Source organism: Plectropomus leopardus, chromosome 10 (assembly GCF_008729295.1).
Source record: "Plectropomus leopardus isolate mb chromosome 10, YSFRI_Pleo_2.0, whole genome shotgun sequence".
In the NCBI taxonomy this organism is placed as follows: domain Eukaryota; kingdom Metazoa; phylum Chordata; class Actinopteri; order Perciformes; family Serranidae; genus Plectropomus; species Plectropomus leopardus.
The window spans coordinates 33,896,809-33,912,276 of NC_056472.1; the positions used below are offsets into that span (position 1 = coordinate 33,896,809).

The 15,468-nt window shown below is 41.6% G+C and overlaps 1 protein-coding gene across 1 annotated transcript in view; it reads left to right on the top strand.

Annotated features, from left to right (window-relative positions):
* lrch1 (leucine-rich repeats and calponin homology (CH) domain containing 1) overlaps positions 1 to 15,468 on the top strand; it is an 80,019-nt gene that overhangs the window by 27,495 nt on the left and 37,056 nt on the right. The window contains 4 exon segments of the mRNA XM_042494129.1: positions 7,846 to 7,990; positions 13,038 to 13,164; positions 14,001 to 14,042; positions 14,044 to 14,107. Coding sequence (XP_042350063.1) covers positions 7,846 to 7,990; positions 13,038 to 13,164; positions 14,001 to 14,042; positions 14,044 to 14,107 — 378 coding nt within the window.

A 15,468-nucleotide genomic window follows, 5' to 3' on the forward strand; every position in this document is an offset into this window, starting at 1 on the left:
ACACACACACACACACATACACACATGCCCACACATATTTGCCGCTGATGCATTCAGCATCACACACATGCATGTTTGCACAGACGTGAGTCTGCATCCATGCAGAAAGTCCCACACGGTCGNACACACACACACACACATACACACATGCCCACACATATTTGCCGCTGATGCATTCAGCATCACACACATGCATGTTTGCACAGACGTGAGTCTGCATCCATGCAGAAAGTCCCACACGGTCGTCATGGTGACTTCAGCCCCTGTCATCCTTACTTTCATCCTGTATCATCCTTTTTTCCCTTTTTCTTCGTCCTTCATGATAACTTCATGCAAACAGTCGGTACTTTGGCTGTGCCGAAGAAGACGAACATGTCTGAAGTGAGGGTGTTGTAGGTTTGGATGGTGTCGTCTCGTCTGTTGTGTAGCTGCTGCGGATTGTGGAAATCTGTGCTGTTGGGGGAAGATGTGTGTGAAGCATCCAGAATATTTAGCTTCTTTGCAGTAACATCTGAAGCATTATCAGCTACGTACGATTCGGGACAGATTTGGATGTAAACTGCGACCTGACAGGTTCGTGGAGGCACACACTCACGAGGCGGAAATTCCAGTTTAAAACTTTGATTTAATTCTTACTGGTCAGTAGACAACAGTATCAGTACAGCTATAGTTGTACTTTAGTATTTCAGTATCATTACAGCAGCAGCTGCTGAAGAGTTTTATCTTCATCTTCATCATCATCATGATCATTTTCATCATCATCAGCACAAAGTGAGTCTGAGGCAGCTGGTTTTCCTCCCAGCAGCACCTTCAGCATCCTGGACCGACTCCACCCGTCTGAGAGCCGCCTGTTTCCTCTTTAGTCAGCAAGTGGTGAGGACACCGCCAAGACAACCCCTTCCTCTGACACACACACACACACACACACACACACACACACAGTCCACAGCAAGTGTCTTGCTGTGCTCACAGTCTGTAAAGTTTGTTTTTTTCTCTCACAAAAGCTAAAGGCCACGAAAAGCTTAAACTAATCATTGTTCTTACTCCTTCATGTTTTCGACAGTTCTGTTTTGTTAGAGGACCAAAGTGTCTGTTTCTATAAAGAGACATAAAAGCCGCTTTTACACACACGGCGCTATACGAAGTCCCGTCTTCATACCGCCCCTGCATGTTTACACAGACCCAAACGACGGCGGCGTCATTCAGCTCCGGAGCGTGATCACACACTGCATCACGGCATCCCGCGATCAAAGGAGGCGTGATTTTACACACACAGGCATCCATATATGCATGCATGACGTATAACATACATGTCAGCAGTACTTAAACAATACCACAGTCATTAACGTGTTAACCACAATCATCGACCTTCTCTGTTTTATGGCGGCTGATCTCGTGCTCTGCTCGGAGGGTCTGGAGCTTCTGAATCTTGTGGTTTTCCCAGTTTGTGGACGTATTTTGAGATAGCCACTGTGCCAGCAGCTGCTTTTTAAATCTCCTGCGGCGGGTCGTACACATAAAAACATCATCCAACCGTCACACCCGTGCCGCTGCATGGTCACGTCTTTCCGGCTTTCCCTTTTGCACAGACAGGATTTCCAGATGTTCGATAATTATCGTCTTTGTGCGATAATTTTGTCCTCTGTTGGATGTACGATCGGTAAGTCCAAGATTGCAATAATGTGTGATAGTTTGACCACCGTGACTTATTTTAGTTTACACGTCTCCTACATCTGAGTTAATGCATCACTTCTCACATGATCTGTTTACAGCCAATCGTGTTCGGTTTAGGCCGTGATGACATGAACGTGACCCGAAATCTTCCACTCCTTTACGACATCAGCAAAACCCCAAAACCTGCCGTCAGCTGTGGCTGAGCCGTGTCGACAAACAGCCTCTCTCTGAGGCAGAGGGTAGATTTTTGAAGATGTGTCAGAAAGTGATTTATATACTTGTTTAGTAAAGTTATGACTCGCATACAATATTTTTTTTTTTTTAAAAAATACGATAATTTTGAGCCTCTGGTACAAAAGTTTTACATTTCCAATCTGGCAAAACTGTACACAGACGATGTTTCAGTGCTGACCATTGTTCCCAGCTCCCCTTTCTGCGCTCGCACTTCATATACCGGGCGGCAAGAAGGCATAACGGCGTGATATTCCCGCCTTCAGCAGGCAGCAAAAATGCAACTGAAGTTAGAGAAGTGACATTTACAGGAACCGGATGTTTACAGTATTTCTGGGTGAGAAAAAAACTTAAAAATTCTTTGGCTTCATTTCCTTATTCTCAATTTCCCTTCACTACTGATAATCCCTCACTTCCTCTCTCTTCTCTGGGAGTTTCTGCAGTTTGTCACGTGTTTTAATCTCATTTTACGATGAAGATAATGATGATGAAGATGATGAAGATGTAGATTAACTAAAGCTGAAAGGTTTAACACTTGTGTTGTTACGGTTTCTGTGTGTGGGAGGTGAGACTGCTCAGTGTTCACTGTGGTACTGTTGCTCTTTTGGTTTTAGGCTATTTGTGTGTGTGTGTGTGTGTGTGTGTGTGTGTGTGTGTGTGTGTGTGTGTGTGTGTGTGTGTGTGTGTGTGTGTGTGTGTGGTGTAATGAAGCCTGTCATTACTCTGCTGCAGGGAGGAGTCTCTCCTTTTCCTGCACAACCAGAGGATGCAGCTACAATACACACACACACACACAAACACAGACACACACACACACACACACACACACACACACACACACACACACACACACACACACACACACACACACACACACACACACACACACACACAGTATATACTTATGTTAAAGATCGCAGATGTCCTGACTCAGCAGAATTTCGATTTGAACCATAAGGAGCAGAAACATCTTTAGCCAATCAGCACATGAACAGCAGTCAGCAGTTAGATTCACCACAAACCTTTTAAACGTCGTTTTTTTGTTCATCGGTTCATGTGGAATCAAAAAGAATAAACTGAATCCGTAAACCACATAACAGCTCTAATATCTCACAAATATATCTCACACAGAAGGTAGCAGCGTCTCTGCAGAGAGGCAGACTTTACTTCATGCAAACAATTGCAAATTCTGCTGATTGTGATGTGAAGAAACTTTCTGTTTCACTGCTGAAGTCAACAGTTCGTCCGTGTTTGTTTCGGGTTTGACAGCAGGAAGTCGTTGGGTGAGGCGGTGAACCACAGAGATCTTCATGTGTCTCTTCTCAAGATCTTTTTAGGTGACTGATGGCGGCTTTAACCATAACCACACCCACTGTGCAGGGGAAGTTGGAGTTCTTGAATTGACCCTTAAAAATCAGGCATACTTAACATATGATGCCGAGTCTGGCCCCCGATAGGGTGCTGGGTGGCCCCCCAACCTTTTTCTAATTCTCAATAAAAATAAAGCGATTCTGGGAATTGTTTTGTACTTTTAGTAAACATAAGGTGCCAGAGTGCATAAAATAGCATCGAAATCCCAGCTAAGACCCTAATGTCCAAAAATCCTAGAAATGACCTAACATCATAGTAACATCCTGAAGTCCTAGAATTATCCGGAAGTCTAAGAAACCTCCTAAAATCCTATAAATGTCCTAAAATTCTAGAAACATCCTTAGTCTGAGAAACTTAAATAGCAATTTGAGTATCTGCAGCTTTAACAGTAGCCACACCCGCAGAGATGGGAACAGTTTGAACTTTCTGAATCGCCCCTTTGCTTTATTTATTTTCTAATTTTGCTTAAAATGAAATTGACTAAACTTAAACTGCCGTTGACTGTGAGCTTCGTCCTCGTCCGTCCGTCTCCGCGGTGCTGCAGTTTGCTGCGGTCCGATGACGGCGCTCTGTGTTAATGAGTAGGCAGGAAACATTCCTGTGTCTCAGCTGCTCAGCCTCCACATTCCTGCTCTGAGTCCGAGTGTTTGTACAGAACGAGTCTTTGTCGCTCACATGTCGTCTCAGTAAACTTTGGATACACCTGCTGCCATGGAAACGAGTCGAGCGGTTTGTAATGAGATCTGGATGAACAGATTGAACTTGTATTGTCTGATTGTTGCAGAGGTCACGAGGTGAACGCGAACGTTATATCCAAGGAAATCAAAGTGTCACAGCCTCGCTACACAACAAACGCCACAAATACTGAAGCGAGCGTTTGTAATGTAAAGAGAAACCTTGATGCATTAAGAAATTTGACATTTTGTTAACCTTTTGAAACATGAGCAAATTGGTTTGATGAATTCCAAAAAAACATCAGGAGAAGGCAAAAAGGTATATAACAAGAAAAAATTCATTAAGAAATTAGTAAAAAGTAACAAGAAAATTACCAAAAGAAAAAAAAAAGAAATCTAAAAAACAAAAACAAACAAGAAAATTACCCAAGAAAGAGCTGAAAATTTGGGAAAAAATGTAAAAATGTAATTTTTTTCTGCTTTTTTTCTGTTTTTTTTTCTATTTTAATCCCTTGTTTTATTATTTTTATTTATTTATACTAATTTAGGTCATTTTGTGTCAGGTTTTACTAATTTCTTGCAGTTGCTCAGGTTTTAAAGGGTTAAATTGCTTGTGGGAAGCATTTGAAAGCAGCACAAGAAAACTGATGTCAATCTAGATTTAATTTAAGGTAAAGTCATTTCACACTTCTCTGCTGTATGCTCGTTTTTCAAAGCTTAATCAACACAAATGTTTTAATACGCTGCTCTTTGAACTGCTGGAAGGCTTTTAATGTGAAACATCTGTGCAGGAAGTGGCGGGTCCATTGACGGATGCTTACAAGCAATTAATCAGCAAAATAGTAGCAACTGGAAATAATTAGTGAATGAAAAGTACTTGGTGGTGATGATGCGGGTATGACTTCACAAATTCTCACAGAAATGCTTTAAGAATTAAGATTTTGCTGATGCTGCTTCGGGTGACGTTGCTGAAAAAGCTGAATGTAAAGCTCTGATTTATTTTCAGGAGTTACTAAGAAGGGCGCTCTGAGGAGGTTTGAAACATAAAATGTTAAAAGGTCGAGAAGCACAACAGCACAGTGTGTGTGTGTGTGTGTGTGTGTGTGTGTGTGTTTGCGCAGCAGTGCTGGTTGTAATGAAGGCCGGCCGTTTACACGTCTGTACGCGGCAGCAGGTCGGGATAAACGCTCATTCACGTTGGGGTTTATCGGCGGTGGACGATCAGGAACGACACGCGGGAGGCTGCAGCTGCTCGCTGTCAGCTGAGGACGTTTATCTGCGGAGCTGCGAGTCCGACCTGTTACCTGCAGTGACTTTGGTCTTAAACTCGCACACTCCCTCAGCTCGTGTCGCCTTTAACACGTCAGAGTTCAGATGGAAGAACCGTGCAGGTGAGAGGAGCCGGCTGGGTGCTGGTCCGAGTCTCTGAGGGACTGGGAGTTCTGGTTGGGCAGTGTGGACAGGAAACATGGACAGTTGCCTCTTTCCCACCAAAATAAGGGTGTGCACGCAGGTTTTTTAAACATGGGAAAACCTGCTAAATATGAACGACTGTATTCCCACTGCCACTGAAGTCATCGCGGGAGAGCAGGTCGGACTCTCTGTCAGCCTGTGTGTGTGTGTGTGTGTGTGTGTGTGTGTGTGTGTGACGTCACAGACAGGCAGGAGAACAGGTGAACAGCAGACAGCAGCAGGGTCAGAGGTCTTTTTTTAACCCTTCAGTGGTTTCTTCTCTTTATATCTCTCACTCATTAATCTCAGTCAAACTCACTGCGGACTAATTTGAATCTGTGTTTTAGCTGCTCGGAGGACACGGAGGGTAATTAGTGTTCGCCCGGGTGTTGCGTTCGCGTTAAAGCCGATCGGAGCCGTCGGTGGTAAAACCCGTGTTGGATACACACACGTATCAGCGGGGCTCAGTGTGTAGTCGTAGTGGTCGTAGTAAACTGTGCGTGTGTGTGTGACCTTAGGCCTGTATCAACACTAATGTCACCAAACATGACATCATGTGCACACAAACTCAAATGTGACCTGACAGATGTGTGTCTGATGTGTCCTCAACACATCTCTCTTCTTCTCTGTGTGTGTGTGTGTGTGTGTGTGTGTGTGTGTGTGTGTCCCACATAATTCAGTGAGTGTGTTTTTCATTTAGGTCACTGCTACAAAAACGGTTTGATTTCCAGTGTATTATTTTAGAGGTTACAGAGATGTAATGGTGTCGGGAACACACACACACACACACACACACACACACACACACACACACTCTGCCAGTAACAGCAGTGTGTGCGTGTGTGCGTGTGTTGAGTCAGACTGCTGCTGTTTGCTCGGAGGATGAAAGCGGCTCTGACTAACTGTATTTTTCAGCCACGTTGTTTTAAATAGCACTTCCTGTGACAGCGTGACCCATGATGCAACGCTGCCTGCGCTGTGATTGAACGTCCGCGTTTCACCGTGTAATGACAGGATCGCTGCTGCAGTTTGTAAAGTCACGTTTGTTTAAAGGCTGCTGAGCTGCAAAAACACCAAATATTCTTTTGTTCCAGCTTCTCGAATGTGACGCTGAGCTGCTCCTCTCTGTTTTATTTCTCGGGAAACTGAATATTTTGGAAGTACGATGAGTTTTAGAAGTCACAGCAGAGACAGATGAGTGTAAGACGGGCGGTCGTTGATTGTTATTAGTGTCGAGTGTTTGAATCTGAGCTCTGAACACGACCGAACGTCTCCAGGATTGTTGCCTGCAGAGGAAATGAACTCTTGGTGTGTTCTCGCTCCGTTAACAAAACAAATGTGTTTTGGAGAGTTCGGCCTCACTGGAACAATGTGCAGTAATTGGCCTGACATTTCTTGGCCTTATTTGGCTGCTGCTGATAACTCAAGTTGATATTGTTGTTGCCGAGCTGCAGCAGGATATGATGTCACAATCTTGGCCTTGAGCGGCCGACCTCTTCCCGCTGCCAAAATACTGACTTCCCAGAGTTTGACGACAGTCGTAGCTCAGGTGGAAGTGTCTGTGAGACTGAGTGTAAGACGTGCTGATGGTCATCGACTGTCAGTTAGTTTACTCGACATCACAATATAAAAGAAACTTATTTTTCAGGTACCAGTTTATCTGGGACACCCAGTCAAATACAACATTTTATAACTGGGGCTGTCAGACTGTTAAAAACAAAAACAAAAACTGAGCCTAAGTGAACCAGCTCACCGAAACGTGGTGGAGTGGTCTTTTGAAGCAGCCACAGGGACTCTTGTGACAGACGAAAAGAAGCAGGAGAGAAAGAAAAAAAGTGCTGACACGTTTCTGCACGGCAGCCTTCGTCAGGTTATAAATAAGTGTTGTAAGTGACACTTTACATCAAGTGACGTGGTAATTTTGGCAGGAGTTATGTCACTAGTACAAAAATAGTAAATTAATTGAAAAAAGAAAACTTCTGTAAATCTTCTGTCAAACTTCTGTGTTATTAATCATTTTACTCAGGAATGAAAACCTTTTGAGTCGGCCTACTTCTCCTATAGCTGCCGACAGCCTGCCAACATTCACAGTTAGAGAAAGGCTGAAAATAAGCTCATGTGCTTGTGGCCCCGGGCCCCCAAAACATTACATCTGCCCCTGGTAATAATAATGAGAGCTCAGCGCGAGCGGCCGGATGAGACACGGAGCGATGTGTCCTGCTGTTTCTAAATAATTCATCCAAAGTCTGATTAAAGCTGAAACTAACACAAAGTCGTCTGTAGAGTCTAAAGAAGTCACTTTCACCTGTTCTTATTGTTAAATAAAAGCAGCCGCGTAGTAACTCCAGTAAATGATTTCACTGCAGTGTGAAATCATAAATGAAATCATGACCATGACAAATCATCAGACGTGGTGATGTTTTCCTCCTCTCTGTCTCTGCAGATCTCTCAAAGAACAGACTGACCGACGTCCCCTCAGAGGTCTGCCACCTGGTCGCCTTGGAGACACTAAACCTGTATCACAACTGCATCAGGACCATCCCAGACAGCATCATCGGCCTGCAGTCACTCACCTCCTTAAACCTCAGGTACGCGCACACACACACACACACACACACACACACACACACACACACACACACACACATATCATATAATATCTGAACTGGAGGGCTGTTAGTTTGTTTCCAGCTAACAGAGAAAAATCATCACGCCAAACGGCGCTGTGGTAACAGTCTAACGTACTGAATGGTGGCGGTCGTGTGAGCAGGTGAGGTGTGTTTTTCACGACTATTTAGTCACACTTTGTGACGGCGGAGCAGCAGAGCGACTTGGAAATCTTTGCGACCTCTGAACTGATGAATCCTGACATCATGGGTGACATCATCTAAAAGCCATTTTATCCACGTTGTTTTAGCTGTCGCGTGTGTGTGCGTGCATGCCTGCCTGCCTGCCTGCGTGCGTGCGTGCGTGCGTGCGTGCGTGCGTGCGTGCGTGCGTGCGTGTGTGTCAAACTGAATCAGAGTGACTAAGCAAAAAGAAAAACAGTGTTATTGTCCTTTAATGTGAGCAGACTGTGTATTGTGTGACAGCTTACAGTCGCAGCACTTCCACTGTTTCAGCTGTGTGAGTCACTGCAGGTGTGTGTGTGTGTGTGTGTGTGTGTGTGTGTGTGTGTGTGTGTGTGCGTGCGTGCGTGTGGTACACCGATGCTGGAGGGTGAACTGCAAAGCTTGTCAAGTGTTGACACACATAGACACACACACACACACACACAGTGTTCAGTGAACTGTTAGTTAACTAAAAAACCTCACACACACACTCACGCACACACACACACTGAACGACGCTGTCAGGTGTGTTTCAAGGTTGTGGTGTCCCTGCTGTCGTCTCTCTCGAGCTGCTCCTGATATTTAACTCAAATCTGTTTTTAAATTATAATAAATCTATTTCACTTTTTGTTTAAGCTTTTACGGCTTTTGATACAATGTGTTTGTCAGACTGTTTACATCTCGAGCTGAAATTATTATTGATTAGGTGATCAGCAGCTGTGTTGATAATTCATGTTGAGAACCCCAAATACATAGTTATAGTCTTTGAATTTGGAAAGATGAAAATGAAATATGCCATCATACTTTTATCTTTAGTGAATCAGATATTTCCCCCTCTGCTGCTCAGCTGAAAGAATCAGTTATTAGAGACACACACTTGCGTGCTCATGCACACACATGCACACACACACAGTTTTCAGTCATTGCACTGTCAGAGTTAATTAGTTATTAAATAAATGATCGATTTAATGAGGTTTTTAAAAGCTGATCTGGTGGAAAAAAACAGCCACAGTGCAGGAGCATGTGATCCCAGACTGTGCTCGTGTGTGTGTGTGTGTGTGTGTGTGTGTGTGTGTGTGCGTGTGTGCGTGTGTGTATGTGTGTGTGTTTGCATGTGTCTAATTGTCTAATTTGTCTTATATTTACAAACACTGTAGACTGAAAGTCTTTATGTCTCTCTACACACACACACACGCGCGCACACACACACACACACACACACACACACACACACACACACACAGAGAGCACCGGTTCTGTCACAACAGGAAGGACGCTCTGTCTTCCTCTCCAGGATTTGTGCTGAGTTATTTTTAGTGTCTTTAAAGTCAAACAGCTCAGTGTCACAAAACACACAACTTTCATCTGTGGTTTCATTTTCAGTCAACAAGTAAATGAATATTCATCTGTGTAAGCAGCGGCCAGTAAGGCTGTGGATTTAATTCATTTTCAGTCACGATTAACTCAATGAAAGTAGAAAATAATGTATAATATTTTTTAAAGCTTGATTTTTGTGTACTATTAAAGAGGGCCCTGAGGGTTAAATAAATGTAAAATATGAACCATAATATCTTGAAAAATCATCCTTTTTGTTACAGAAAGCTAAAGCTTCTGTCTTTCCTGTCCTCAAGCCATCGCCTGATTGTTCCTTTACTTACGTGCAGTGCAAACGTCACATTTTGCTGTAATTATTCCAGTATTTCCCACTCCTGGCCTGAGAGATCATTGATCATGATCCTGTGTACATTAATCTAAATAAAAACCAAGATAGCCTGAACATTAGTTATTTTTGCAGCAGAAAGATACGACATCATTACGGTGCAAAAACACGCAGAGGAAAAAATGATGAGTCTTTTTACTCTGCTCATAGAAATGTCTCAAAATACTTCTAATAACTTACAGAGTGTTATGAAATGTTTAATTTATGTTTCTTAAATATTTTGAACCAAAATGTTTCATATTTTTATTTTGTAAAATTTGATGAAAAATGTTTGATTGTTATATTATTTTTTAATTACAAAACTTTGACCAATTATGATGGTTTATTGACTTACATAACTGTTAACTTCAGATTGCACAGGTTTTTGGATGTCAAACATTCAAAGATCCAGAAAAATGATCACAGTCTGCAGAAATATCAATGTAGGCGCTCGCAGGTAACGTCTGTCTTAGAGGTCAAAGGGTTCATGACTTTCCCATCAGCCTCAGCAGGACTCTGTGTTTACTGATAATTAATAAACGTTAATAAACAGCGTGAACATTAAACCTGATCAACATCAGCATGTTGGCATCGGCAGAACTTTATGTTCTGTTGTTTTGCTCAAATCACAGCTGTCTGAGTGCAGTCGCACAACGCTGCTGACGACGCTTAGTGTCGCTTTTTCCCCTTTGTCTCTTAACAAAGGTGTGTGTGTGTGTGTGTGTGTGTGTGTGAGTGAACAGCTGGATAAAGTCACTAATATTCTTCCTGAATGTTATTTTCAGAGCTGAGTCAGAGGGGGTTTCACAGTCCTGTGGTGAATGTATGTGTGTGTCACTGTACAGCACATCCACATCTGTGTGTGTGTTCGTTCCTTTTTTACCGGTCACACATTAAAGACGGTGTTGCTTTGCTTTTCTCAGTGAGATGTGAACGCCCAAAGTGCTTCGCAGACATTAAAAAAGGGGGAAAACAAAAATGTTAAAGAGAGTCATTATTTGACCGGAGGGGAGCTGCTGGACGTGATGGAGTAAAGTGATGTAAATTTATCATCAATGTGTCAGTGAACTCTTTATCATCTGGAAACACTGAGTCGGTGCTCATAGACAATAAATTACAGCCAGAATTCAGGCGACAAAAAGAAGCCGCAGGTGGAGACGTCACAAGCAGAGAGCCTGACACAACCCTGTGTTATTACTGTCATCATTTCTGAGGGTTTTTTTTCGAAAGTTTCAGACATTTTCCGCCTTCTTCTCAGAACAGCAATTTAAAGTTGAGACTTTACTGAAGGAGAAGTGTGTGGCTCTCAGAGGAAGCGTCAGGCGAGAAGTGTTTATACGCAGCTAAGAGGATGCATCAGCAGGAAAAAGGCGAACTTTCCTTAACCTCACCAGACGCAGACATCCGACAAACTCAGATAAAATACACTTTAAACACAGCAGAAGAAAAACACATCAGTTCAGTTTTATCGTCACTCAAAACATGTTGAAAACATTAAGGAATGAAATTCGTTTCCCAGGTCCAGCACTATATAGAATAAATAATATTACCTAAAATAGCCTTTATAAATAAATAGTAATAAATAACCTAAAAACCTATATTTAATAAAACAGTTAAAGATCAAGCAGCATGTGAAATAATAATACATAGCAGCATGCAGCAGTACATACTGCAAACAGCAGAAATCTGCAGCCTTTCCATCAGAGCCCTTCTGATAATAATAATTAAGATAATAATAATAATAATAATAATAGTCTTTCTTTATATAACACTTTTCAAGCTTAAGCACAAAGTGCTTCCCAGATATAATTTTTACAGAATAAAATAAGATGTTAGAAACCCATGTAGCCCCTCCCCTGCCCCATTATGACATAACCTAAATATTGTATCGTATCGTATCGTATCGTATCGTATCGTATCGTATCTTTGAAATATCTGAGCAAAAATGTGGCCTGAAAATAGTCAAACAACCTGAGCTGAACAGGATCAGATCATGTGTGATGAAGTGTTTTTTTATGAATCTGCTGTAAAAAGCGACTTGTTCCTGATGCTTTGTTTGTTTTTTCGGGTTCAGCATCTGTCAGGTGAGTCTGTTATGATGGTCACTGTGTCAGATTATTCAGAGCGTTTACATGGCAACGGTTCTTGCATGAAATGTTTTGTCTCATAAAACATGTTTTTGGACATAAATCAAGAATTCATGCGCTCAAATTTAACACAAATTTGACTCGGCGTCATACCTGAGCAGCAGAGGGGGACACATTCGTTCAGATGCTGAATCAGTGACGCTCATCTGTAAACTGAGCTGATGATCGTCTGTGTGTGAAGCGTCCACGTTTTCACTGACGTGGATGGAAACTGTCGGAGAAGCTTGACCCGTGGCAGTAAATATGAGCGCCTGCAGCTCGTCCTCATGGAGCTAAATCAGTCTGGTTTTTTTTTTTGTTTTTTTTACAAATAGCATATTTCTAAAGAAAAATCAGGTGTTAAGACCATCTGATACCCTGCTTTATCCTACTCCTGTGTGTGTTTGCATGTTTGCACACACACACACACACACACACACACACACACACACACACACACACGCGTACGTGCATGGAGGAAAAGGAAAGTGTTCTGGGAGATATTTTTTCCAGTGTCGCTCTTTGTTGTTTGCGTGCTAAAAAACACACAGCATTGAACGCTTCCTGTGAAATCACATCATACAACACGTTTACTCTGTGATGCATTCACTGTTTTAATTTTAATGCTGCGTTGGAAGATTCGCTGTTAAAATATTCATATGTTCAGGCTCTGTGCCCTCGATCATTTCCTCCTGAAGCCTCTGAAACAGCCCGTAGAAATGGTCATTTATTATGAGAAATATGTCGTTGGGGTAAATCGTTTATTATGTGTTTGTTTACAGAGCACACCGACAGCTGAAAAACACCCGTGTGTGTGTGCGTCTCTGCAGCAGTCTCTTTTTTTTGTAGATAAAACCTGAAGAGGAAGTGTCTTTTTTAAATGTTTGTTGAACAGCGCTGTATAAACGGAGTCACGTGATGATGATTAATCGGTCGTTTCCTCCATCTGACGGGGTGATGTGTGATGTTTGTGTTGCAGTCGGAACCAGCTGGGCGCTCTGCCGGCCTGTCTGTGCGGTTTACCTCTGAGAGTCCTCAACGCCAGCAACAACAAGCTGGTCAGTCTGCCGGAGACCATCGGACAGCTGCACGGCCTCATGGAGCTGGTAACACACTCTACACTGTCATACTGTGTGTGTGTGTGTGTGTGTGTGTGTGTGTGTGTGTGTGTGTGTGTGTGTGTGTGTCTGTCTCAGATTACATTACAGTGTTTGTGTTTGTATGTCTGAGTGTCTAATACCTACCGTAGACTAGCAGGGTTTGTATGGTCATAAAAAACCCAGAAAAGTCATGACATTTTTCAAAAGCAATTTCCAGGCCTGGAAATGTTTTGGAAAACTAAATATGCCCTGAAAGTTTTGGAAAAGTCATTTAAAGTTGTTTCACAAACATTTGTAATACCACATGGTATGTTCAGGGACTGTCAGAAATGTGAAAATCAAACTGTAATTTTTGTTTTTACAGTTTCTGGCTGGAATAAAGACGTCATTTTGGCGTTTTTAAAGAAAAAACAAATTGCCAAAGGGTTTTTCTCAAAAACTGCCTAAAAAAAAAGCCACGTTTTCTTCTAAAATCACCCCAAAATGGGTAAGAAAAAAAAAAGTCAAAATGTTTTCTTAAAAAAAAACAAAACAATGATCATTTAAAGAAAAAAAGCCCACAATGTTTTCCTCAAAATTACACAAACAAAAGCCAAAATGAAAAAAATGATTTCTTCAAAAATCACCAAAAACAATTTAAAAATGTTTTGTTCAAAAGTAAAAAAAAAAAAAAAAAATCATCATATTTGTCCAATCTATTTATGTTTTTACAGTTTCTTTTTACAATTTTGGTGATTTCGAAAAACCACCCCAAAATGGCGACAGTTTTGTTTAAGCATCAATATAATCCATAAAGAAACCAACTGAGGAAAAAGTCACGATTTTGTGTTGTTTTTCTGCAGGACATCAGCTGCAATGAGATCACGGCTCTCCCTCGTCACATCGGGCCGACTCAAAGCTCTGCGGGAACTAAACGTACGAAGGAACCTTCTCTGCGTCCTGCCGGAGGGTGAGTCTGTCGCTGAAGTGCAGACATCTTTCTCTGGGTTCAGTTTACCCTAAATTATCTTTTTTATATCTGAAACATCAGGCAGAGTCCCGTCCTCTGTGGAAATAAACTGTAAGACAAAGTGCTTCAAACCAAATAATACACACACATACACACACATAAGCACACAAGCATGTGAATAAAATCACACACACAAAAAAACAGAAAAAAGAAAGGAGTAGAAAGAAGTGCAAACAGATCTGATTCCTGCCCCTCTCCATTGTTTATTAACTAATAAATCCATGAATACAAAAATAAATACAAATGAAATATATATATAAACAAGGAACTGAGTAAACACTACTATATGTGAGGAAACACCAGATGCAGGACGAAACCTGTAAATACAAAGATAAAAATAGATAAATAATAAAAATGATAATAACAATAATCAAATAAATAAATAAGTAAAATACTCAAACTGTAAATTGGAGGTAAACGGAAGGACAACAGCACAAAGTAAAATAATAAATAAATTTGTTAAAAAATAATAAAATGACATAGAAAGTGTCAAAACTGTGAACCAGACTGAAATGTATTAGATAAATAAAAAGTCAATAGATAAATAAAATTCAGTGAAAAGCCAAACTAAAAAGGCAGGTCCTGAGTTCAGAGTGTAGTTTATGAAGGTGGTTTTACATCCAGCTCAATTTTAAATTTCCGTCTTCAGTTGATCCTGAATCTTTGTGTCCTGCAGACGAAGTTTGTGCACGTTAAGAATCTGAGACACTTTTATTGCTTTTATTGAAAAATAGAGCAGCGTCTGATCTGCATTGAGCTGTCATCTATAAATAAAAAGGAGACGTACATCAGAGACCACAGAGTCCTCTGTATGCAGCGCCACACCCATCCCAGTCCCCCAAAATACACTTAACCCTCGAGTGACCGGAAAACAACCTCCAGAGCCGTGGCGTTCTGAGAGACTCCGCCCACTCTGACTGCTGATTGGCTGCAGGCTCTGACTGGAGGGCTGCCAGTTAAACCATGACAGACTGGGTTTGGAGAGTCTGGTCTCAGGGCTGCCAGTTAAACCATCACAGACTGGGTTTGGAGAGTCTGGTCTCGTGTTGACGGTGTCACGTGATGAGAATCATTTTCCTGCTGACTGTTTGTTTGATTATATCAGGAACTAGCAGCTATTTATCTTTGCAATTAACTATGAAAAAAAAACTATGAATGTCTATAAAATGTTATTGTCCAGAGTGTGATGACTTTAAATGTCTTTGTTTTGTCCAATTCAACAGTCAGAAAATTTAAAAATATTTAGGTTAAAATGGGAACAGAAACAGATATTCATATTGTAGATTTTTTCTCTGATTTTA